We start from the raw sequence: 26,149 nt of genomic DNA, 5'->3' as shown, positions 1-26,149 counted from the left end.
GCTTCAAAAAGTGATAAAGTTGAGAGTGATAAACAGCCAGCCATTCCGCTTATAACTATCATGTTACAGGCTGGGTTTGAAAAATGATAGGTAGGAGCTGATTGGCTGGTTGTTTATCACTCTCCATTTTATCACTTTTTGAAGCTTGATACATCTGGCCCAGTGGCTTATACACCCAGCGAGCACCCTCCCCATTGGTCACATAAACATGCCCGGCAATCCAATTCGCTAACAATGAGGATGCAGAGATGGGGTATAGCATAGTTTTCAGTTTCCATTAAAAAATTTAAATGAACTTTGTGAAACATTTTCTAAAAAGAGGATCGAGAATTTGTCTACATGATTGGGACAAAGCAGCTCATAAAGTATTACAAATAGGACCAAGCACATATTTCTGATGAGACCGAGATAGATATGCAATAAGGCCACTATAGGAGACAGGGGCAAGGGTCCAAAAGGGGCAAAGGCTAACACCTTATTAATCAGGGAAAACACAAATTGTAAAGATAAGCACAGGACAAATTTTGTTTTAAATTAAACACATGGCAATTTCTAAAAGTTATGTAATCGATCAGGGTTAAGGTACTGTCTATTCATTAATTCAACATGCATTTTCATATTGTTAAAACACCAAGACATACGAAAGGACAAAGAGTAAATCACTTCCCATTGGAAATCTGAAATAGGATGACACAGGTCAAGGTCCTGCCGAAGTTGAGCAGAGGATTTAATGACAGGACGTAGCCCTAAAAGATACTTGTACCAAAAGAAAATATCACCTCTACTCTCACCCAATGTTAAATGGGATAGGAGAGTATGAGGGGGAAGTTGTAATGACCCAGAAGACCATGTCACCCTGAGAAACCAATGACAAACCTGCATATACTGAAACTGTTGTTTGTACTTAGAAGAATGACAGGGAAATACCACCTTCCATAAGATCCCCCAAATTATTAGTACACAAAAAGGAAACATTAAGGTTAGGGTTTAACCCCTTGAGTGGTGGGATTTGCTGGGGCAGGACAAACCTACCAGGGCAGGTGTGTCCTGCCCCAGCAATACTCACCACTCAAGGGCAGCAGCCAGTCCCCCCCCCCCCTCCGAGCTCCCCGCCACCATGATAATATCCGCCGGAGCTCCCCGCCACCATTCGCACTGCATCAGTGACAGTGACCAGGTGTCAGGCCACTCTCTGGGAGGGTGGGGGGGCCTCAGATGTCCAAACTCCTGAGTCCCCCCGAGCAGCCCCAAACCTTCCCGAGGGGGGCCACCCACCTGGTCACTGATGCAGTGATAATGCCGGCAGCAGCAGGGGTGCTCCGGTGTATGATTGCTGGAGCGCCGAGGTCAGGGGGGGGGAGCGACAGGAGGGGGGAGCAATGAGAGGGTGCCGCTAGATGTGGTGCACAGCTGGAGGCACTACTGGCGCACACCTAGCTGCTGGCCTTATGCCTGGAAATTTTTCGGGACAGCTCGCTGCGGCAGCGCAGCTGAACCCCATAAAATTTCCAGGCATACCACTGAAGTGGTTCATTTAGTCATGGCCCTAAGTGAAAGGGCAGTGGTTGGGCAAGAGAATGTCAGAATCTGGTATCCATCCTATCCCAGACATGCAATGAGGCTTTCATAGACAAAAGGAATGAGAAGGCAGAGGGTCACATACTGTATGTTTGGGAACCCACAGTAAAACAGATAAAGAATAGCCAGGGCAGCAAGTGTGTTCTAGGGCAAGTCAACAATTTCTAAGAGATTGATGAAACCATTCCCAAAGTATATAAACCCTTGAGAGCCATTCCAAATTTTTGGAGGATGATTCTTCCGTAGATAATGAGATAACATAGAACTGCACTAATACAGATATTTAATAGGGAAAGCCAAAGGAATCGTTTGGAAGAGATACACGAGTTTAGGGAGCAGGGAAACCAACTGGTTCTTATCTGCCAAATTCCATGTTTCAGCGTAGCTTCCAGTTTGATGTTACTTCATCAATTTTAATGTGTGTTCTTATGAGATAAATCCTCTTATCTGTCAAAACAGAGCCTTCCTGTACATTATTCATTTTTTTCATGTTTATTTATCATTTTTCATAGAAAATATCGATATATTTGCATAGGCAAATAGATCAATGGTGATATACGGAATATCATTCTTAAGGCCCCCATACACTTGACGATTTACCTGTAATTTGGGCTCTTTTCCTGTGATTGATCAATCACAGGAAAAGAACCCAAATTGCAGGTGAATGAAGGGACTGGAACCTCCTAGCTGCAGACAGGGGCACCGATTTAAAAAAAATTTCGGTGGGTGCTCTCTCCCCCCCGACACCCCCCACGCCAGACTAGCACCCCCCCCCCCGGGACTCACCTGATCCTCGTGACGGGGATCCTGGCAGCGGCAGCGCCACAGCGGGGTCCCAGCAGCAGATATGCTGTAAGAAGCAGGGTCCCTGCGGAAGATGGGAACTAGCAGCGGTATTAATACCGCTACTAGTTTCCATCCGCCGCAGGGACCCCCGCTACTGACAGCATATCCACTGCTGGGACCCCGCTGCCGTGGCCCGTGTCGTGGGTGCTCCTCACTTTCCGTGGGTGCTCAGGCCCCGGAGCACCCACGGTTTCAGTGCCTATGGCTGCAGATGCAATCTCTTAGATTGTTTCACAGCCAGGCAGGCTGGCTGGGATTGCATGCGATATATTGCATGCAAAAGGGTCACATATGATATATTGCATGTGATCCTGCAGCCTCGGAAGGTCTCGTGTGACTCAAGGGAGCATTGCATGCGACTTCTCACATGGGAGAAGTTGCTGTAATGTTTGGGGGCCTTTAATGTTACTGTAATGAACACATGTAAACATATGCAAGGGGTTATTCAGTAAGGATCTCAAAAGCAAAAGCTTTCTCTAATGGGCAAAACCATGTGCACTGCAGGGGGGCAAACATGTTCAACAAAGGCGTAACTACCATAGGTGCAAGGGGTGCAACTGCTATGGGGCCCAGAGATGAAGGGGGCCCATCTTTACAGTCTAAGGTATATGTGCTATATTCATTTATTACCAAAAGTTGCTAAATAGGGGGCCCATACAAACTTTTGCTATGGGGCCTACAAATGTCTAGTTACGCCTCTGATGTTCAGAGAGATTTAGAATTAGGTTAGGTGTCTTCAAACTGATTCTAAATGGCAGGAAACATTTTTAAAGAGCAAGAACAACATCAGTGAAGGAGGGTCAGTCTGGGGGACATACAGTGAATGGGAGTCATACAGTGAATGGGGGCAGAGTGGGGGACATACAGTGAATGGAGGGTCAGGCTTTGGGACATACAGTGAATGGAGGCAGTGATGGACATTCAGAGAAGGGGGGGCAAACTGTGGGACATAGTGAATGGGAGTCATACAGTGAATGGGGGCAGAGTGGGGGACATACAGTGAATGGAGGGTCAGGCTTTGGGACATACAGTGAATGGAGGGTCAGGATTTGGGACATACAGTGAATGGAGGCAGTGATGGACATTCAGAGAAGGGGGGACAGGCTGGGGGACAGAGTAAATGGGTGCAGAGTGGGGAACATACAGTGAATGGTGGACATACAGTGATGGAGGAGCAGGCTGGGGGACTTACAGAGAAAGATGGTCAGGCAGGGGAATATACAGTAAAGGGGGCAGAGTGGAGGGCATACAGTGAATGTTGGCAGGCTGGAGGAAATACAGAGAAGGGGGGGCAGTCTAGGTATTATACAGTAAGGGGCAGGCTGGGGGACATAAAGGGAATGGTGGCAGAGTGGGGGACCATTCTGATGTGATTAATGATTCAAAGAATGTCAGGCTGAATGGTCGGCCCCCCACATTTTCACCTCATCAAAACACCCCTGCTCTAAGTAATAGGATCCTAGTCAGATCCAAGAGTGTTTGCAGCTAGTCAAAAAAAAACCACGCAGGTACACACACAAAATTCTGCTAACAACTAACACCTATATTTGTTAAGAACTACAATAATAATAGATCGAGATAAAGACATAAAGGAAACATGAAAACAAGACAGAAGGAAAAGAGAGAGTAAGGGAGGGAAAGAAGGACGTTCATTATTATTAATAACAATAATAAAATGGAGACAGCAAGCGGAATGAAAAGATCTGTACTATATATTCAGTAGCGCACGCAGGGGGGGTTTCTGAGTACCCAGAAACCCCCCCCCAGGAGTCTAAGGGCCCTCAGCTGAAAGCTGAGGGTCCCCTCTTTCCATGGGTATAAGAATTTTACAAATCGGCCATTGGGAACCGGAGATATCTGACTTCAAAGCAGTGGTCCCCATCCAAGCCTGTTAATTGTTATTCCCAGTCAGATATTTCAGGTTCTGTCTAACTTAGAGTTTTTATGAGGATATATTCTAAAAGCTGGGACACTCCCCCTTTGATGGACACTAGCAGCTTGTATCTACTGTGCCCAGAACCAGAGATATCAGCCTTCCAGCAGCTGGTTACTGCTCCAGCTCCACACACCTGGTATGTAGTTTTATATACTTGTTGGCAGATTGTTCTGCCTCCTGAACTCTGATCCCCTAGTCCCCAATACCATTGGGTAGGTGGGATTCTCTAGTTTTTAATTCCATTAAAATATAATAAATCTAGTTCCGCGAACTGAAGATATCTGCAGTCAAGCAAGCTGTCCTCCCACCAGAATATTATGGATAATAAGCCCACTCCACTATACACCCCTCCTCTGGCTATTAAACATCCTCTACCACCCTGGAAGTTATGTATCAGGGCCCCTTCATTCAGCCCAATGCCCCCTTCTCCCACCTCATATCCAACCATATGTGCAGTAAAGAGGTAATTAGTGGAAATTACTGATCCAGGCCCTACATGCTGAGCGGTTGATATAATACCCCCTACCACCCGCGGGACATCAAAGCTTCCGCTCATAGCACCCACTACCCCTAACACTGGAGGATCGGTAGGGGGCCCCAATACATTGCTATGCCCAGGGGTCTACACTGCTGTTGACGCCCCTGTATGTATATGTATGTATGTATGTATATATATATATGTATATATATAATTTTTTTAATTATTATTTATATATATTTGGTCTATCTATAATACTTTAACTGACCCGGCATATACTGGGTCACCTAAGTGTCCATGTCTGTGCTTTGCTCCGCCCCTCTGGAAACCCCCTTCTGAAAATCCTGCGTTTGCCACTGATATTCTAAATCGAATGTGTACACGGCACCGTGCATTTCGATCAGGATTGAATAGAAAATACATTGCTCCATGTGTACACCCCTTTTATGCAAAATCCAGTCACACCAAATCATAAGAAACCTATAGTTGGTACTCACTATTAACAAGTTAGATATATTTTAATGTTTCTATTACTGTATATCATTTCCTTTCTCCTCACCTCTAACACTTCTCTGATTATTTTTCTGATTAATACCATCCTTTAACCCTTTCAGGCCCAGTGTCTAGTCAGGCTCAACAGCCCTAGTGGTAGTAGCAGAGTCAATGGTGAGCCACTTTAAAATAAGAACATATCCATCATTCAACATTTAATGTAGACTATTTTTGAATAAAAAAAAAAAAAAAATTACAATTAATTTAAACATTTAAACCAGACTGTTTGAATTGCAAGAAAAAAATTTGGACTGTAAAGGGTTAAGGACTTTAGGGGACATGCAGCCCTCCGGTAGGCCCTATTGGGCCTCATTCAGAGATGTGAACTACTACAGTAGATCCACTTTAATGCCCATCAGGTGTGAGATAATATGCCATTGCTAATTGAAGCTTTCCTCTTGTGCACTAGTTTGCCAGCCCCAATATACCAGTTTTCAGCTCTACTGCATGTAGTAGCACTGCTGGTGGATCAAGAGAGCCCACCACCTATTCCACCATCAACACTTGCACCTGCCCATGGCAGGTGCAGTGTCTCCTAAACGTGGCTTCTGTGGAAGCAGCTATGCATCTGAGAATGCAGCCTGCAGTGACATGCCCGTGTCATTGCCGTCACATGGCCACAAGACAAGATTGTTTCTTTCAGGTCACCTCCCATACCCCACCGAGGAACGCCTATCGCTTTGCCTGTCAAGTTCTGATACCACCTCTAACTTACGCAATAGAACCTTTTTACGTACACTCAAGGGAAAAGCATGCACCATAGGGTATTCCAGAGTCTTTTGCACATGCGTAGTAAACAACAATCGCTCAGCTGCATGAACATTGGCATTCTGTGTGCATTGCATGCGCCACTGAATTAGGCCCATTATGTCAAGCCTCATGTTATTGTAGTTATGTAGGAGAAAGTGTTAAGGTGCATACACACTGTACAATTTTTTTGACCAATTTGGTTGAAAGACATTTCCATTGAACCCAGTGTCCTGGACGAAAGATGTTGACAAAAGATATTGTCAACAAACAAACGATGAATGATGATGCGCATACCCGCCAGTTGTTCGTCAAATGTGCATGCAGCTCAATTTGAATATAAACTGTAGCTAGATCTTTCTTCTTTCGTCTGTCGTCAATATTTTTCGTCAACATCTTTAGTCCAGGACACTGGGTTCAATGGAGATGTCTTTCAACTAAATAGGTCAAAAAAATTGTACAGTGTGTATGCACCCTTAAATGTTTCTTGTGATAAATACAGTAAAGCATGTACTGCTTTCTTGAGCCTAAAGCTTGTCTAATACCCCTTTCACATCTCCAAAATAACCCTTTTATAATCTGGCACATATGTACAAGTTAATGTTTTGTGACACGCCAGCCTGGTACCGAGTAATGCTACTTAAGAACTCCTCCATTAGAGCAAAGGGTATTACAGAGATGTTTGTCTTGTAGGCCTCACTTCTCTGACCGGTGAATTAAGGACACACAATGAATAGTAATAATGATAATGCCTACAAATATGCCGTATTATACACTCGTGACATTATATCTTCTTCTGTTCATTTAAGCAGGCAATAAAGTACTGATTAAGCATTGACTATGCAATGCCATGGAATATATATTTTTGTTATTTTCTACTACATAAATAAAGTTCACTTGACAGCAAGTTATTATAAGGCTGTAAAATGTTGGCACAATCACTTACCTGCCTGCCCACCCTGTTGTTGTGCAGTCTCATGCGAGCATGTATGTCCCTGTAAAGTTCCCGGGAATCCAAGAACTCTTTGGAGAATCGCTCCCCATAGTCCACATCTGGACTGCAGCCTCCCCACTCCCAGGAGTCTTGAGGCCCTGGTGCCTCAGCAGGCATGTGTTCCATGACACCGTGCACCATGCCCTTCCCACGGTTCATAGCTTCCATCTGTAGTCTGTGCAATTTAACCCTGAATGCCTCCTCGTCTCCTCTTCTCTTATCATCACAGCCACATGACTTTAGCTTGCCCATGGAACAGGCATTGGACACCGCATGCACCACTCCAGCTGCAGCAATAGCGTAGGCGTAGGCGCTCTCCCGGAAACCTGCATTGAAGAAAAGAACGATCAGTGGCATCTGTTTAATCTAGTGGGTATCAAGATTGTAATTGCTGGAGTGCATGCAGATCATATGACATTGAAGACGCTGCTGATTTTACTTTAGTTACAGAAGAAAGCAAGAAGTGCTGTGTGGCCAGTAGTGCCAGTTACAGATGTCCTCAGTAGTGGCAGTTACATATCATGTCCCCAGTAGTGCCAGTTACAGATGTCCTCAGTAGTGGCAGTTACATATCATGTCCCCAGTAGTGCAAGTTACAGATGTCCCCAGTAGTGCCAGTTACAGATGTCCCCAGTAGTGGCAGTTACATATCATGCCCCCAGTAGTGCCAGATACATATGAAAGAAACCAGTAGTGCTTTTAGCATAATAAAAAAAAAAATGCATTCTCGGAAACTGTTGTTTCCGTAATAATTTGGATAACAAATATTCGGATGAGGGTTACTCAACCTGTACTGTTACTTTTACCTTATAGGAATATATAAATGCATGTATACAAAATGTTACCACCATTATATCATTAGTCAATATACAAAGCAAGTAAGCATACTGTATGCAGTAGGTGAAGGACTTTTTAAAATAGAGAAATCTGATAAACTTCCGATAATATGGCTTTTGGCTACTGTGAAATGACTGTACAGTATGTCTTGGCAGCTGTTACACATACAATATGTGTATACTTGTATTTGTTTTAAAGATTTTATCAAGCATTTTTCAAGTTTCAACATATCTACTACAATGTTTCTCATTCTAATTTTCCAGAATAATTGGTTATGACAGATAACACTAATATTTTAATGTTTCTTTTGAGATTGCTTCTATAATATTGTAGTGGCATCTGTCTTTTCACTTCTCATCTTACTGTTTTATTGTAGGCATACCTGTAGCAGAATTTGTTGGGTTTTTTTTTATGATATTTTTTTTCCGGCTTCTGGCATCTCTTTAGAATACATTCTTTACATTAATCCTCTTTACGACTCTCTGTTTACCAACCATCCTTAGCAAAGTGATTGGAGAGTGAGCCAAGGCCTTTCTCATATCATTCCTTATGCTTCCACAGTTTGCTGGCCCAAACATGTCTCCCCTATCCATCACATACACCACCTCCCCCTACAAACTCCACCTAAACTGAGGGTGAACCCTCCTCGGCTGAAAACCAGCCACGTATCCCAACTTGTTTTAGTTCATTTAAACACCTTCTGTCTCCAGGAAAAAAATAACCCTGTGTGTGTGATGAGGGTGATGTAAAATAGCTTCTCCCAACTGAATTGCAGAGAAAATTTAGCAGATTATGGAATTTAGTACATCCCATGTCTCAGCGCCAGAGCAGGTAAATGTTCTTGAGTCCTTGGGGCATTAAATCGATTGATTAAACAGAGACACCTTACTTAAAAAGTAATTGTAATAAAGCATTCTTTAGAAAACCAAAGTACTCATGTGTACATTATGCAGGAATTCGCTGAACACTATTATATACTGGTGCATCAGGAAGAGTCAATAGGTTGACAAAATATGGTCTATATATATATATAGATGAATAGAATGGGCACTCACCAAGGTCTAGGTAATCAAAACAGCATTTTATTGGTATCAAGTTGACAAACCATCCGACGTAACGATGCGTTTCGGTCTACACGAGACCATCATCAGGAATAGTGCAGCAAAGAACAAAACATCAGCAGAACAACAACCTTATACTTATATTAGAAGTGCGCAGCTCTGCACAGTCATATAACAGGGTTATTCTGCTTATACGTCCGGCCGGAAATGCTATATGCATTCCATTCGCCGGGGCGGAAGTGACGCTTTGCGTTCCACCCAACAAAGAACCAGACGGAAGTGACGCTTTGCGTTCCACTTCGCCGAGGCGAAAGTGGCGCTTTGCGTTCCGCCTAACAGGAACCCAGCGTCCATCTAGTTCAGGAGCGCTGTGAGCGTTTCATTAACAGGAAGGGACATAGTGCTTGCGTTCCAGGAACCCGGAACCAAGTGATAATGTGCTTATATACTTGCGCATCTTTAGATTGCATACATAATCCGTGCGTTCCTCGTTTCTGCCTATGGGAACCAAGTCCCATACATATCAATTGAAATTATAAGTGGAGACTAAATATGGGTTTATGTATATAGGCCAACACGATCGGCATCACTCTTGCCCTAAGTACTATAGTGATCAAATACATATACTGTATACGGTGAATACATAATCGTGAATAATTACTATAAAAATACAAAAAATTGCAAAAAATAACAAATAACAAAACATATATATTTAAAATTAGCCCTGTGTATATATATATATATGGGCCCCCAGTGTTTGTATTTACTAGAGTGTGTGGTCACAGGCCACCGCACCCCACCCTGGGATGTGGGTGCTGTTTGCACCCCATTCCTAGGAATGGCGAGTGTGTTGGTACTTCTGTATCTATATATATATATATATATATATATATATATATATATATATATATATATATATATATATATATATATAGACACTGTAATCCAAAGGTTACCCTCCGAAAAGATGAGCGGCACTCGCTGGACTTGATAAATGTTTTTAAGTAGTGGAAAAAAGGTTGTCACATGTAGTCAACGTTTCAAGGCATACAAGCCTTTTTCTCAAGACGGACAATAATAAAGTGCACTAGTGATTGTGCAAAAGGAATAACAGTGTCTATAATCATGTATAGTGAAGGCACCCTGGCAGGCTGACCTTTTTTCCGAGAGTGCCAAACTACAAGATATATATATATATATCTCTACACAGGGCTATTTTTCTGCAGGCTCCAGCAGGAACTGTGGCCCTTATTCTAGTTCACTCTTTCTGACAAAATATTTCTTAGATGGACAAAACCATGTCCACTGCAGGTGAAAAACCCCACCCAAATCTATATTGCAGTCTAAAAATAAAGCAGTCAGTATTTACCCTGCAGAGAAACAAAATAACTCACCCAAATCTAATTCTCTCTGCACATTTTACAGCTGCCCCCCTGCAGTGCACATGGTTTTGTCCATCTAAGAAATATTTTGTCAGAAAGAGTGAACTAGAATAAGGGCCACAGTTCCTGCTGGAGCCTGCCGAAAAATATATAGATATATATATATATATATATATATATATATATATATATACAATTTTCGGAAAAGTCCGCACTCATAAATTGCATCACTAGCAAGGGGGGGGTGCTCCTACAGATGACTGAACATCAAGGTATATCGGAGGTGAAAAAGGGCACTCACCATTTGTTAAAAGCAATTTTTAGTACTTTATTTCATCACAATGAAAAAAGCTGACGTACCATCGACGTGACGTGACTTTTCGGTCTTGTGACAGACCATCATCAGGATTCCATGCAGCTTAACAAACAGCAACTGTCAGACATGCAACCTGGCATCCTCCCCAGGGATGGATGCCAGGTTGCATGTCTGACAGTTGCTGTTTGTTAAGCTGCATGGAATCCTGATGATGGTCTGTCACAAGACCGAAAAGTCACGTCACGTCGATGGTACGTCAGCTTTTTTCATTGTGATGAAATAAAGTACTAAAAATTGCTTTTAACAAATGGTGAGTGCCCTTTTTCACCTCCGATATATATATATATAGATATATATATATATATATATATATATATTCCATTATTCCCACACAGGTCTGTGTAGGATACAAGGCACTCGCCGGAATAACGAGTATCCAGACTCAGTTATCAGTTCATCAAGGTTATTGGTTTTTATTTCATTCACAGAAATGTGCTGCAGTATTCGCTATCCATATGCCCCAACGTTTCGGTCCCTGCCTTGGACCTTTGTCAAGGAGCTTGGTATGGAAGAGTAGCCAGCATAGCCGAATGTGGAAAGATCCTCTAGGATGAGGAGTCAGCACAGTGCTTTCCACATTCGGCTACGCTGGCTACTCTTGGCTACGCTTCCATACCGAGCTCCTTGACAAAGGTCTAAGGCAGGGACCGAAACGTTGGGGCATATGGATAGCGAATACTGCAGCACATTTCTGTGAATGAAATAAAAACCAATAACCTTGATGAACTGATAACTGAGGGCCTTATTTTGGTTCATTCTTTCTGACAAAATCCTTCTTAGATGGACAAAACCATGTGCACTGCAGGGGGGGCAGATGTAACATGTGCAGAGAGAATTAGATTTGGGTGAGTAATTTTGTTTCTGTGCAGGGAAAATACTGACTGCTTTATTTTTACACTGCAATATAGATCTCACTTTGAAGTAAAACCCCACCCAAATCTAATTCTCTCTGCACATGTTACATCTGCCCCACCTGCAGTGCACATGGTTTTGTCCATCTAAGAAGGATTTTGTCAGAAAGAGTGAACCAAAATAAGGCCCTGAGTTTGGATACTCGTTATTCCGGCGAGTGCCTTGTATCCTACACAGACCTGTGTGGGAATCCTGGACTATATTTGGGTGCATACTTTACATGCACCTCTTATAAGGCACCCAAAGTTGTATTGGGTGAGTGCGAGTGCGGTCTTCCCTCAAAATATATATATATATATATATATATATATATATATATATATATATAGCGTAGTAGGGGGTCCGGCAGCTCCACTTAAATAATTTCCTGGCGGGTGCCTGCAAGCTGCTGTTTCCAGCAATGTAGCAAATCCTTTTGAAGCAGCACACCAGCCTTGCAGTAAAAAAAAAATGTGTATTTAATCACAGCATAACAGCCTTTATGCTGTGATTAAATACACATTTTTTTACTGCAAGGCTGGGGTGCTGCTTCAAAAGGATTTGATATATATATAGTCAACACAAGCAAGAGTCGACTATTAAAGACACGTGAGTCCTTTTTTTGGTGGGTGGATTTATTATCATAATTTAAAAAATTTTGATACTTTACTATCCATGTGGGCTTCAATTGGAAGTTGTATAGTGAGGCCCCTGGCCCAAAGCATGGCAAGCAAAGCGGTACAGTAATTGTGGATCCACATGCTCAGGTGATGACACAACATGTCAATATATTCATGTCTCAATTTCCATGTTGACCTTTTTACGGTGTCGACCATTTGGTGATGACGTAGACATTGTTGACCTAATATACCACACCCATATACTGGATGGGATTTGTGTAGAGTATCAGGTGTTTTAGGTTTTTATATGTCTAGATTTCTGCTTAAAGCCTTATGTGCTGCTTTCCACTAGTGGAGGGGAGGACTTGTTTTAATAAAGGCATTCCTAGAAATAGGCACACCAGTATGCAGTGCCAGATTAAGGTCTAAATGGGCCTGAAGCTGAAAATATATATATATATAGATATATATATATATCTATATATATATAATTACAAATTCCGACACTCACAGCATGCAGGGAGATATATTGCCAGGTGCCCTTCAAAGGTGCACCCGCAGGACTCCGATGTCCTAAGATACTAGCGGGTAAATACTGAAAGCCAAAACTTGGTAGACAACATTTCAGCACCTTCTTTTATATGGTTACCTAAGTTTACCACACCATATACCCCTTATATAAATCAGGCAACACAATAGTAACCTCCTTATACTTACACATTATGCCACATGGAATGAGTCAAAATTCACGTTATGCCACACAGATTAAGGCAAAATTCACATTTTTCCACATGGATTGAGCCAAAATACACACTATACCAAATGGATTGAGTCAAAATTCACAAAATGCTTCACAAACAGGGACATTGCGCGCCAAAGGTGCGCATTAGAAATTTACATCTTAATGCACATTACATGTTTAGCCACACACCATAATGTCCATTATGTATTATGCAAAACAACATAATGCCAATTGAAAATTATGCTACATAAGTGTTTACCTATGTGCTCATTGCCATGGGTTCCATGCTCATTGCCATGTGGGATTACATGCTCATTGCCAAGGGGGAATACATGCTCGCGGTAATTGGGGGACAGCCAGCCTAATCCCTGCATTTTCGGGTGTGAAGGGAAGAGAAATCTCCCCCCCACCCTTAACCGACTATGGGCCTTATTCGAGTTCACTCTTTCAGACAAAATCCTTCTTAGATGGACAAAACCATGTGCACTGCAGGGGGGCAGATGTAACTTGTGCAGATCTAATTAGATTTGGGTGGGGTTTTACTTCAAAGTGAGATCTATATTGCAGTGTTAAAATAAAGCAACCAGTATTTACCCTGCAAAGAATCACCAAAAAATCACCAAATCTATTTCTATCTGCACATGTTACATCTGCCCCCCTGCAGTGCACATGGTTTTGTCCATCTAAGAAGGATTTTGTCAGAAAGAGTGAACTCGAATAAGGCCCTATATCGTTTAACCAGCTATATATTCAAAACCAACTGGCCCATTTACATGTACACCAGTATCATTTTGAAGAACTTTTAAGTGGGCTTCGAATGATTTTAGTCCCATGAAACTGGGCCATTTGATTCTAGAGAAATCTGCCCTCAAAGAACATGAACAGCCATGATATTACATTTCAGAAATAAAAAAAAATTTGATTTACCCGCAATATTTCTGGAACCAATTAACCCATATGAACCAGCCTGGTATTAGATTGAAGGCCCAGCGATTTGGGTTTGAATGAGATCAGGATCAAGCTTGGAGGGGGGGGGGGGGGCTGGCAGCCGTCGGAACTGGGTGGGTCCCATGTTACCCTATGTAGAAAATGTTCCAGATTTGCCCGACTGTATTTCCGCTGGCAACACGGGGCCGGGCTCGTTTGAAAGCCCCAGTCCTCATCTCCAAAGTGGGCATATTTGAAGAGTGGGCCTGAAGCTGGAGCTCCATCCGGCCCATTGTTAAGTATGTAAAGATCAAGGGGTGGAAAGTTGTTCATTTTTAGGGACATTCCCTGCTTTTCCTACTAGAGAAATGACAGTGGGGTAGATGTTTGAAGCAGTGAAAAGGGAGGAGAAGTGAGCCAGAGCATAAGTGGCCCATGACAACCAATCAGCTGCTTTGTATAATTTTATATTATGCAAATTATAGCTATTACTTCAGTGCTGATTGGTTGCCATGGGCCACTACTCCTCTAGCTCACTTCTCCTCCCTTATAACTGTTTCATACATCTACCCCTTAAATTATTGAGCTGGCAGAGAGTAAAGCCTCATTAATGATGGCCATGCCATCACTCACCCTGTGTGTATGTACTTGCCAATGCCAACACCCTGCCGGCACCTTGGGTTCTGATGGACAGCCCAGACAGAAGTATTAAGTTTTGTGGTGCACTTTGGAAATACTTCATAAGTGAACTCCATTGTGAATAGCAATATTTTTCTTACAGTTCATTATGAGTTCCATCTGTTTGAGGAGCACTGGTCATTTGAATTAATATTTGTTTCTACAAGTAAGACAACCTTTGTGAAGAGACACAGTTTAGAGCTGTTGATTTGCATGAAGTGAAGAAGCAGCCATTATAGCTTAGTAGCAGAACATGTCCTTACATCTCAGGAATACCCCAACTTTGCTTACAGGCATATCTCATACACGTAATATGAAGGAATTACTTACTTCTGTGTATATAAATATCTGAGCCACAAATAATTTATCAGCAAGCCACACGCACGGCTGGGCTGATGGCATAGAAGTGGGAAAAAGAGATAAAATATTGAGGAGGCCTTGTCACTTCTCATTAGGGCTGATGACCCCATGAGCACATTTTGTACCAGGCTAACAGTAAAATGGGCAGGGAGTTACTCTCCCTGGAGAAACACTCCACCATTAGGAAAGGAACACAAATATCTGTCTCCTGCAAAGTGTGAGTAGACTGTTAAAGCTAAACGGTGTCCCAGTTCACACCTCTGTGCCTTTCCTCTGCTGACTTTCGCCACTCCAATAGTTTTATTAGCAAGGCATATGCCCCTATTTAGTATTCAATAGGCATTGTTAATGTCAGTAAAATGCTTTTTTTATTCACAGGCAACAAAAACAAGTCTAACAATTATGTAAAATATTTTACTTAGTCTTTGGGCCACAATACTACTGTACATTGCCAGAAAAGTTTGGCTTGCCTAAGATGGGTGTCTGAAACAGTATGGAATAAGATGTTTCATCCACTGGAAAATCCTTTCATTTATTTATTTCTTAACAGTTTCTTATATAGCGCACACATATTCCGCAGCGTGTTTCATTGACAACTAAGAACCTGTAGTCCACAGCTGGTGCTAGTAGGGGACAAAATAGTATAGCCCGTTATTTGTGGATGCCAGCACAGGATCTGGATGATAGGTCGACATGTGTAAGGTCGACTTTGACAAAAGGTCGACATAAGTAAACGCTTTTCACAATTTTTTTCAGTTTTATGTCAGTTTCATACTTTATATGGCAGGGCTGGGCAACACCGGCCCTCCAGATGTTTATGAACTACACATTCCAGCATGCCTTACATAAGTTTCAGCATGGCCACATAGCAAAACTAATGCAAAGCATCCTGGGTTGTGTAGTTCACTAACATCTGGAGGGCCGGTGTTGCCCAGCCCTGTTATATGGACTACGAATGGCAACAGCAAGAGTATGCCGAGCATAGCTGTGCAAGGCATGTGAGAGTACACAGTACACATTTGTTTGTGCACATGCTTATGAGTTGACAACAAAGTAAAAAACTCATGTTGATATTCTTTAGGTGTCAACTAAAAAAGTAAAACACTCATGTTGACCTTTTCAGATGCTGACCATGTTGACTTTTTGTCAATGTCGACTTACTGACTGTTGACTTAAGGTGCCCACACACGGTAAGATTTTTTTAAACAATATAGCCATTTCCAACCGATCAGAACGACCAATCATTTAAAAACTTACCGTTTCTGTGGGCATGCTGGTGATCCGATGTGGGTGCCCGCAGGTTGTTTATCGAGCCTGCTGATCCCTTCAGCAGGCAGAAAGATGAATGACCTGTCCTGCAGGATCATGGTCACATTGGCCCTTATTCTAAACGGTGCGGATATATCCGCGTGCGTTCGGCCCGCCGATGTTTTGTGTCTGCGCATGTGCAGAGGCGTCTCTGCGCATGTGCGAGCGGGGCGTACGGCGAAATCCCGCATGATATGTGAACACTCCGAACAGGGGGTGGAGAGGGGCGTGAAGGGCTATTTGGGCTCATTACCATATGCATACGCCCCGCGTTTCATGGGAGTTCCCATGAAAACGCTGGGCGTACGTATGGTAATGCGGCCGTGACGCACGTGTAGGGGGCGGACATATGACATCGCCAGATGTCAGCTGCCCGCCCAGATCCCTGCTTTTGCACGGAAAAATGTCCGTGTGGTCTGAGGTTGCGACCATCGAATGATGGGGGAGGTTCCCTTAGATGGAGGAGGCGTATTCCGTGAAAAATACACGTGCGGTCCGTTCGGCCAGCTTCTTACCGCGTACGGACGGAGTTGGCGATCCGTATGGAAGGCGGGGTTTAGCACACACGGTCCTGGCCGCATAATCGGCTCCGGCCGCACCGATCAGAATAAGGGCCATTGTTTCATGTGTAGGCATGATGAATTATGTGGCCATTTCCCAGCACCCTTACCGCATCGTGCTTTTGACACGGTGCCTCATAAAAGGTTATTAATAAAACAAAGTATTTTAGGGTTAGGATATAAAATTTGTAATTGGATTAATAACTGGTTGCACAATCGGGGACATTCCAGTTGGGGTAAGGTCCAAAGTGGAGTCCCACAAGGATCAATATTGGGACCCACCTTGTTTAATATATTCATTGATGATATACAAAGTGACATAGTAAGTGAAATTACCGTATTTGTGGACGACACGAAATTGAGTAAGGAAATTCACTCAGGAGAGGATGTGGATACAATACAAAGTGACTTAAATAAACTGGAAAGGTGGGCGGAAAGGTGGGCGGAAAGGTGGACAGTACAGTTTAACGTTGATAAATGTAAAGTAATACATTATGGGAACAAAAATAAGGGGTGCGGTGCTCCTGGGCTGGGTGGGCTGGGTGGCTTTAGTGCGGCATGCCCTTATATTCTATTAACACTTTTCCCTCACTAACACTATCTCTCTCTTATTTTAATTACATTTCATTTATCTCTCTCTTTATATATAGCTTCGGCTTCTTATCACTAATTATTAACACTTACCTGCGCAGGTATATGTAGCCAATATCTCTGAATTCTATTATCATGTAGTGTTCAAGATTGGTTACTGATATTACCCAGTGTGCTGAGGAAAAAATGTCTTGTTCACTTACTCAGTATTTAACCCCTCCCTCATGCACCTGGGTAATATTACTGAACTAATTGAGCATCTACCACTATCTGTGGGAACAAAAATGAACAAGCTACTTATAGGCTAAATGGAGTTATTATAGGGAATTCTGCTGTAGAGAAGGACTTGGGGTCATCATAGATAAAAAATTGGGAAATAGTGCACACTGCTCAAGTGTAGCAATAAAAGTAAACCGGACACTGGCATGCATTAAAAGGGTCATGGATTCAAAGAATAACAATGTGACAGTGCCTCTTTACAAGGCATTGGTGAGACCACACTTAGAATATTGTGTTAAGTTCTGGGCATCGCACCCTTAAAAAGAAAATCAATTAATTGGATCAGGTACAGAGAAGAGCGACAAAAATAATAAAAGGACTTGAATCACTAGAATACAAAGATAGGTTAACAAGGCTGAATATGCTTTCACTGGAGAAAAGGAGGTTGAGAGGTGATATGATTAGTGCTGTGTGTTCAAATACAGGATTGGGAATCATAAGTAACTGGGAGATAATTTGTTCACTAACAGGCCTATACTTAGGACACGCGAGCATGTACTGAGGCTCAGTGAAAAAGAAATTCCGTACTGAATTAAGAAGAGGATTCTTCACCATTAGAGCAGTAAAATTCTGGAACTCATTGCCGGTGGTCACAGCAACTATTGTTAATGAATTTAAATCAAAACAGGATACATTTTTGGCCACTAAGGGAATCCTATAGTTATGACTTACTCAAATCAGTAGTTACAAGTCAAATAGGTTGAACTCTATGGACTAATGTATTTTTTCAACCTTAATTACTATGTTACCTCCGCCGCACCACTGAATAGGGTGGCTGCTGATTGGCTGAGAGAGCTCTCTCAGCCAATCAGTGGCCGCCCTATTCAAACAAGTTGGAGTTTTGAAATCTCCTGCCCGCAGCCAGCCTCTCTCTTTCCGTGGTGCAGTGTGTAGGGGTAGGGGCCACGAATATCCCTGATCATGGCCACACATAACGATTGAGTAAACCTTCTGATCATTTACTTAATCTTTCTGTGTGTGGCCATGATCGGGGGTGTTATGGATATTGGATAGATACTGGATTGGATCTGATATCTATCTGTGTGGGCACATTTAGACACTGTCCACCCTATAATCCATACCCTCAGGCACTATTCCTGCAAAACAGTCATCCGTTTTAAAGCTCCATTTTGTTTAAAGAGAAAACCAACTTGCAGGCTATTACATTTGACCCCTGGTTTCTTTCCCTAATGGTGTGTACACAAGGCAGATACTGCCGTGAGATGCGAGTCCCGACGCGATCAGATCGCATCGGGACTCGCATCTCACGGCATGACAGAGGGGCACAATTTACACTATATAGTGCAGATCTGCACTATATAGTGCTGCCTGCCCTCTCTATCTGGCTGCCGATATGCGCTCACACGGGAGCGCGCATTGGCAGCGCATCGGGCTCGGAAGCCCTAAAAAAAGCATGCGATTTGCATGCGATTTGGCTTCCGATGTTCCCTATATCGGGAACATCGGAAGCCAAATTTAACTGTGTGTACACACTGTAAGACTTTTGTGCCAAAATCACCACATTTATTTGTCTGCTTAACTTGCTTGGCACCTCATTATGGAGCCCGATATTAATAAGCAATTACATTATAATAATGTGGGCAACAGATGACTTGATGAATATTATAAAGAAAGAAAGAGAAATGACGGGAGGCAGCTGACAATACATACACCAGTGAAACTCTTACTTATAGATTTAAAGCTTGTGACTGCCCAAAGTAAAGTTTCTGTGTTTGTTAGGGACAAATAAAAATGAGCAAACTAAATCAAAAGAAGTGACAATTAAATGTGCAGACATACAGTGGTGCTTTGTTAATGTTTGCATACATAAACGGGTATATAAGGGAGTGTTTGGGAAGAACACTATGGAAACATTCGGTACTCCACTGTATATTATGGTACTTTTTTGTTTTGTAGAAGGAGCAGAATGGAATTACTGTATATGCAACCTCAGGGAACCTTCTTCTCTCCCAGCATTATATAATCAACATGATCTCCTTCCCTTATCAGCAGGTTGGCTTTTTAGGAAGATGTATTTCTCTTTCTGAGCCAGCAAATGCAGTGGATTGTCACTATTGAGGCACAGTCAGGGCCAGTGCAAGGCTTTTTGGCACTACCAAACCTCAGGAGAAAGTGTGGAGGTGGCTTCTTAGTTCTACACCTTCCATTTGCATTAAGTTTACCAAGGGTTCCTCTCTCAACCTTAATTTTGTGATAGACTGAGGAGCACCCCAAGATTCTGGAGCCCCTAGGCAGCTGCCTAATGGTATAGGAGGCCCTGGGCACAATGGTTATATTTAGTGCCTTATACTGCAGCAGTGGACCCATTCTTGTTTTGTCCTTATTGTCATTACAACAACATAAAAAATTATGTTTGTAAATTGATAAATGTTAAAAACAGCTACATTTTCTAATGAAACACTTGTTAAGTCCATTTCAGTCTGATCTCCTGCACTTTTAGTACATTGCCTTAATCTGGTTTAGCAGGGATCTTTGAATTATCATGTAAAATAAAGGTTGCATTTTTCTGATAAACACATAGCTATGCTACATACTGTATTAGTAGAGGGTCAAGTATAATTGTGGGGAGGGAAGCATCTGCCCTTACCTGTTAGAGGATAACTATGTTTTTCTAAGTAGTGAAGTGTGCAGAAAATAGATCAAGGTAAGAGCAGCTCTTCAAAGACTGCAGTGGCAGATGTGCTGTCATACAGGAATGGGAGGCCGCACGTCATTTACATAACTGATGGGTGTGCTGTGTAGGGTTATGTCAGATGTCCTGTTCAGATATCCCTACCTCTCTGCATTACATTGTTTGTAACATACTGGCTGGCAGCAGGCTGTCTCTGTACATAATTCAAACATCTTAAGGGATATGTTTACTAAAGTGTGAGTTTGTTAGAAGTGGAGATGTTGCCCAAAGCAACCAATCAGATTTCACTTTATTTATCTAGCACCTTCTAGAAGATAATAGCTAGAATCTGATTGGTTGCTATGGCAATATAGCCACTTCCAAATACCCGCACTTTATTAAATATACCCCCCAGTGTGTTAACAAGTGTGATTTTGTTGGTGTTACAACTAATAACATTGGCACATGCTTATTGGATAGTTTATTGTTCCTAGCCACAAGACAGGAACACCTAAAAGGTAAATATAAACACAATGAAGCAGTGGCCAAGATCACAAAGCTCATATGTATTGGCCCCAACAGGTTGGGCCTGTCAGATTGTTCTGTTACCAGGCAGCAAACCACCCTGTGACAGTTTGTACTGCAGATGATATCTGTGCAGCATAGAAATCTGTCACCACTGCACAGTGTCAGAACTTGTGTGTGGTGGGCCCAGGCGCCAAAGTATAATATGGGCCCCATACCAGTGGATGACAGGGGTACAATCTGCTCGTCTGGCCAGCAGTGGGCCCTGTAGTAATCAGGGGCCCCTCGGTGCAATGCACCTGCTGCACCAATGGTAGTTCTGCCTATGCCACTGCTGATAGAAGCATTGCAGAACAACAGATGTAGATTCTCCCAAAGTTTTACTAATTCCCTGGTTTCCATGGCAAACGCAGTGTACTTATTGGAGCAGCAAAATCCCATCTTAAAATAGTTTGGGCCTCAAAAAGGATTGCATCTCAAAATAGAAGTGTCACATTTATCTAGAAATAAAAAAGGCATTCTTAGGGTAATTTCAAATACCCACAAATCCCATGGTGGTGCATGTAAGTGAGGCTACACAGCACGTACAGTTTCCGCGTACAGTATAGAAAAATCTATGAGTCTGGGCGAGATGGGTGGAGTTTCCAAGCCATTAAAATGTCAGCGGACCCCCCCCCCCCCCCTGCAACTACTTGAATGGAGCCCTAAGTGTGCATATACTGTACATGTTTTTTCTACGTCCTCACTAAATCATCTGTTTTGTAAGATACTTGTTCTATGGTGTCATTAAATAGTCCATACTGACCTCTGCTAAATACTGCACTCTCATATGGAATCTTGTTCCTGGTTTCCAGACTAGAACAGTTCCAGCGGTGATTCTGAAATTGGTGCTGGCACTCATGGATTGCAATTTGGATTCCCTGAATGGCTGATGCTGCCACATCTGGATGCCGCATGCAGACGTCCATCTGACGGCGGGTCAAGCCTGGTAATGTTAAACATACTGTATTGGCATTGAGTACCGGCTCCGGTGGTATCTTCAGCCCTAGAATTTCATTTGTTAATGACCTGGGAAAAGCATAAAAAGAAGGGAAAGCGCTGTTAGGAAAGTCACTTTGCCCAGAAAGTCGGTTTATATAGCAGCATATAATTACTGATGCTGTCTTGACATGACTGACAGGCCGCTCTAGTAAACATACACATCTCACCTGACAGTATTATCTGTACTAAACACAAGCACCTGGTGCTGAGAATTGAGGCATTGTGTATAAGTCAATATTGATGACTTTAACAAATGAGAAGAGATATGGACCTGAATGAGGTCATATCGAGCTAGCTGTCGCTCTATGTCATCGTCCACAATGTTACCCGTAAGACTATCAGTTACCAGGAATGCTTAGTAACTGTTGTATTATTCCTGCTTTTCTACCTGTTCCTTCCTGACATTTTACAGACAACTCTGGCTTTTATCTACTAAAAGCCTTTAGGTGCATTGCTCTCAAGTGCTGCCTTTGCACCATTAAAATAATTATGTCTCTCTCATAGTCATTATTCCTGGCTTGAAGGATGTTCAATGCGTTATAGATATAACAGTGCAGGTGCCAGGAATTACAACAGGGAAATGCCCCCCGGACACTCCCTGTCCTACATCGGGCAGGCCAGTGATTTCATGTAATCACAATCGCAGAGCCGGGGGGTGTGTGTGTAAGGGCCGGTAATGGATGGAAAGGCGGCTGGCCCCAAAAACGCTGGGCAATTCCAGAAAAACGCTGGCGTCCCCATGTGAACGCAGGCATGGTGTCAGCACCTGCCCCCTGTTTGGCCATCATCCGGCCCATATAAAAGTCAGATCAGACTGACTTTTATGATTATCTGCGAGTGGGTGAAAATCCTTTGATGGTTGTTGACCATTGAAGGATATTTCACCTGTATGGCCGCATCTGAATGCATTTGCCAGTGAACACATGCATTTGCATGCTCCTGTGGGCATTCATTCAGTGCAGGGGGGCGAGCGTTCGCTTGGCGCAGTTGGGCGAGCATTCACTCGCCCGGCAGGTGCCATTTAAGTGCTCAGTAAGCGAACTAATGGCTAGACAATGCAGACTATTTGCCTGGTCTTAACATTTATCCATTTTATTTATTGCTTGAAATATCCTTTTCACCAGTAGGGGCAAGGGTGTAACTACCATAGGTGCAAGGGGTGCAGCTGCTATGGGGCCCAGAGCTGAAGGGGGCCTATCTTTGCTGTCTAAGTAATATGTTTTACATACATTTATCACCATCAGTTGCTAAATATGGGGCCCTTACAAACTTTTGCTATGGGGCCTACAAATATCTAGTTACGCCCCTGAGTAGGGGCATATTTACTATTAAATACTGTATATGTGGCTAACGGGTGTTTTTCGGTGATTAGCCGCAAATATTAGGTACCCCTGCATGTGACCCCCCTGCACCTGACAAAGTAGGGGATGGGCTTTCAGAGCCCTTGTCCCTGAGTCTGCAGGGACACACATTTACCCAAAAGGATTGCATACTGCTTTATGTTAGCAATTCGCCATTGCATAATGTTAGCAATTCGCCATCATTTTGAAGATTGCCGTTGGTGGCATCCACTTTGCCCACATCAAATGTGCCAAGCCACAGAATTGTATTTAAAAGTTAATCAGAGGAAAAAAATAATTTTTTTGGTACTTATGTAGTATCTGGGCTGCCGATTTTTTGATTGTATGCCTTAAGTTAAGGCATACAATCAGATGCGATGCGATGCGATATCGCATCGCATCGCATCCGATATCGGATGCGATATCGGATGCGATGACCCGATTTTTCCATAGGAATCAATGTTAAAATGATTCCTATGGAAAAATGGGTCCTTTTCATACCCCTACTATCCAAGTGGGCATGGAGTTGGATATAAACCTGTGGCGAGCGTAGCGAGCCACCGAGCCCGAAGCGTGGCGAGCGAAGCGAGCCCCGCGAGGGGACGGTATTCGTCCCCTCGCGGGGCTCGCTTCGCTCGCCACGCTTCGGGCTCGGTGGCTCGCTACGCTCGCCACAGGTTTATATCCAACTCCATGCCCACTTGGATAGTAGGGGTATGAAAAGGACCCATTTTTCCCATTGAATTCCATGTTAAAATGGACTCAGTCCATTTTAACATTGATTCCTATGGAAAAATCGGGTCATCGCATCGCATCGCATCGCATCGAATCGCATGGTCGCATGCGATGCGATGCGATCTCCCGATCCGACCCGATTTAGAAATCGGCAGCCCAGATACTACATAAGTACCATTTTTTTTATTATATATGCAGATAGCTTTCTGCAGGTGAAATATTAATGATAATAATACTAATGATAATAAAAAAAATAGCATATCTGAGAACTTCTCATACTATTCAGGAACAGTGCTTAAATGTATATACTTTCCAACTTTATATCTCCCTGCAGCTTAGAATTGCAGCACGTGCCTAACGCTTAGTGTACTGTGGTACTTGGGGGCATATATGTACCCCCAGCCCAGCTCAGCGTAGTATAGTCATGGCCCCAAGATCAAAGTAAGGCCATAACCCCAGCAGATGAAATGAAAATCTAACCAAAAATAGCAAATGATGCCTCCACGTCCTGTGTTCGCTGATCAAAGCAAAGTCTCTGATACATTTCCTGTCCACAATTTATCCCTGACATATTTTATTTATGCTTTGTCTTCCCTCTGCCCCTTAGAATAGGACACAAGTTCAAATTTCCAAAATCAATTTCCATTCTGATCACCAGCACGTGGAGGGGGAGAATTGTGGTCTGTACTGTGCATGATGAAGGGAGGGTGGGTTGCTTTCGGTTCATGTTCTTGCCTTTGAAGTGGGCGATGTGTTTCGGTCTAACACATTCTTGAATGACCTGCTACAAACCAGTTTAAATTGCTTGACCCATCTTTAACCCCTTTCAATCCAGAAGGGTGTGTTGAATCAAATAGCGAAGTAACTTTCTTCTTTATAGGGGGCGGGAGGGTGCTGTGGAAATGATTTTCCGTTCGTTTGCACTATGTCATAAATTATTTGTTAATTTTGTAGAGCTTGCAATCACCACAGCTAGAAAAGTATTGTGTCAATAGTGATTGGATATGCAAAGTCCTCCTCCTTACATTGTTTGACAATTTGATTGGGTAATAATAGTAACTGTTTCTCAACCATTCAGGGGTGTAGTAAGGCCCCTATGCTGATTCTGCCTGGGCCCCCATCTTTGCACACAGGTGCCTTCTCTCTCGCCGACCGCACAGTATACTTTAAGGGATACATTTACTAAGATGGGAGTTCTCTTGAATATGGGATGTTGCCCATAGCAACCAACCATATTGGACATGTGCTTGTGCAGATCTCTGGAAAACTGATGCGACTGCGATTTTGCGGCATTTTTCTACTTAAAATGCTGTAAAAATATCCACCAATATAAATATAAAATAAAAATGTATTTCCTTTTATCTAAAGAGGTTCAAGTCCTTGTTCCTTATAATCCAATGGGAATAAGATAAAATACAACTTGTTAAGAGTCCTGTTGCTGAATCACTGTGCTGTAAATTGATCAGACGTGTAATCTGCTGCTCATCCAGCAATATTAGAAGCTACCCACGATGTGTTTGTCTGGTTGTTGGTAAAAATGCTTTTGATTGGTCGAAAAGTTAATGATTTCACCAGATCAACTCAAGATCCAGCACCAGAACTCTGGTGCACACTGGTCGATATATTGACTGTTCTAAACGGCCGATATATATCGACGTACCAGTTTGTACAATTGATTATCTGTGAATAGTGTTGTTCACAGATTTATAGCATCGGCTGTGCTACACTAATGATGCCCAATATATCTAAAGGTATATCGGCGCATCTTCTGTGTGAACGGCCGACTACCCATACAGCCGCTGCAGGAGCTGACGGTGATTGACAGCTCACTGCACAGGTGCACACAGCATGCAGTGATTAAATTCCATCACACAGATGCTTGCACTGTATAGAAATTCAAGTCTTATATCCCAAATAGCACGGGTGATACACACAATAAGAAGAAGCCCGGTCATCTCTCCTCAATAGCACAGAATAGTTGCACTTTGAAGAAATACTAACAGATCTTCCAAACAGTACAAATAATTACCTCAAATAAGCAGAACAGAGCAGAGCGATCAACAGGACAGAAAAAATCAGACTCATTACAACCCACAAAGTGTTAGAGGGAACTATGTAAATACTGTAGGCTCA

The 26,149-nt window shown here is 42.8% G+C and overlaps 1 protein-coding gene across 1 annotated transcript in view; it reads right to left on the bottom strand.

The window, feature by feature from the left end:
* Window positions 1–26,149, bottom strand: part of WNT10A (Wnt family member 10A) — a 62,222-nt gene that overhangs the window by 19,969 nt on the left and 16,104 nt on the right. Inside the window, exons 2-3 of the mRNA XM_083153730.1 lie at window positions 21,706–21,968; window positions 7,084–7,457 (exon numbers count right to left, since the gene is read on the bottom strand). Of these exons, the coding sequence (XP_083009856.1) occupies window positions 7,084–7,457; window positions 21,706–21,968 (637 nt within the window). The remainder of the gene's footprint in view (window positions 1–7,083; window positions 7,458–21,705; window positions 21,969–26,149) is intronic.

This window comes from Crinia signifera, chromosome 7, assembly GCF_055691185.1.
Source record: "Crinia signifera chromosome 7, ASM5569118v1, whole genome shotgun sequence".
NCBI lineage: Eukaryota > Metazoa > Chordata > Amphibia > Anura > Myobatrachidae > Crinia > Crinia signifera.
Note: the sequence above shows the minus strand (reverse complement) of the source record. Positions and strands in the feature narration are given on the sequence as shown.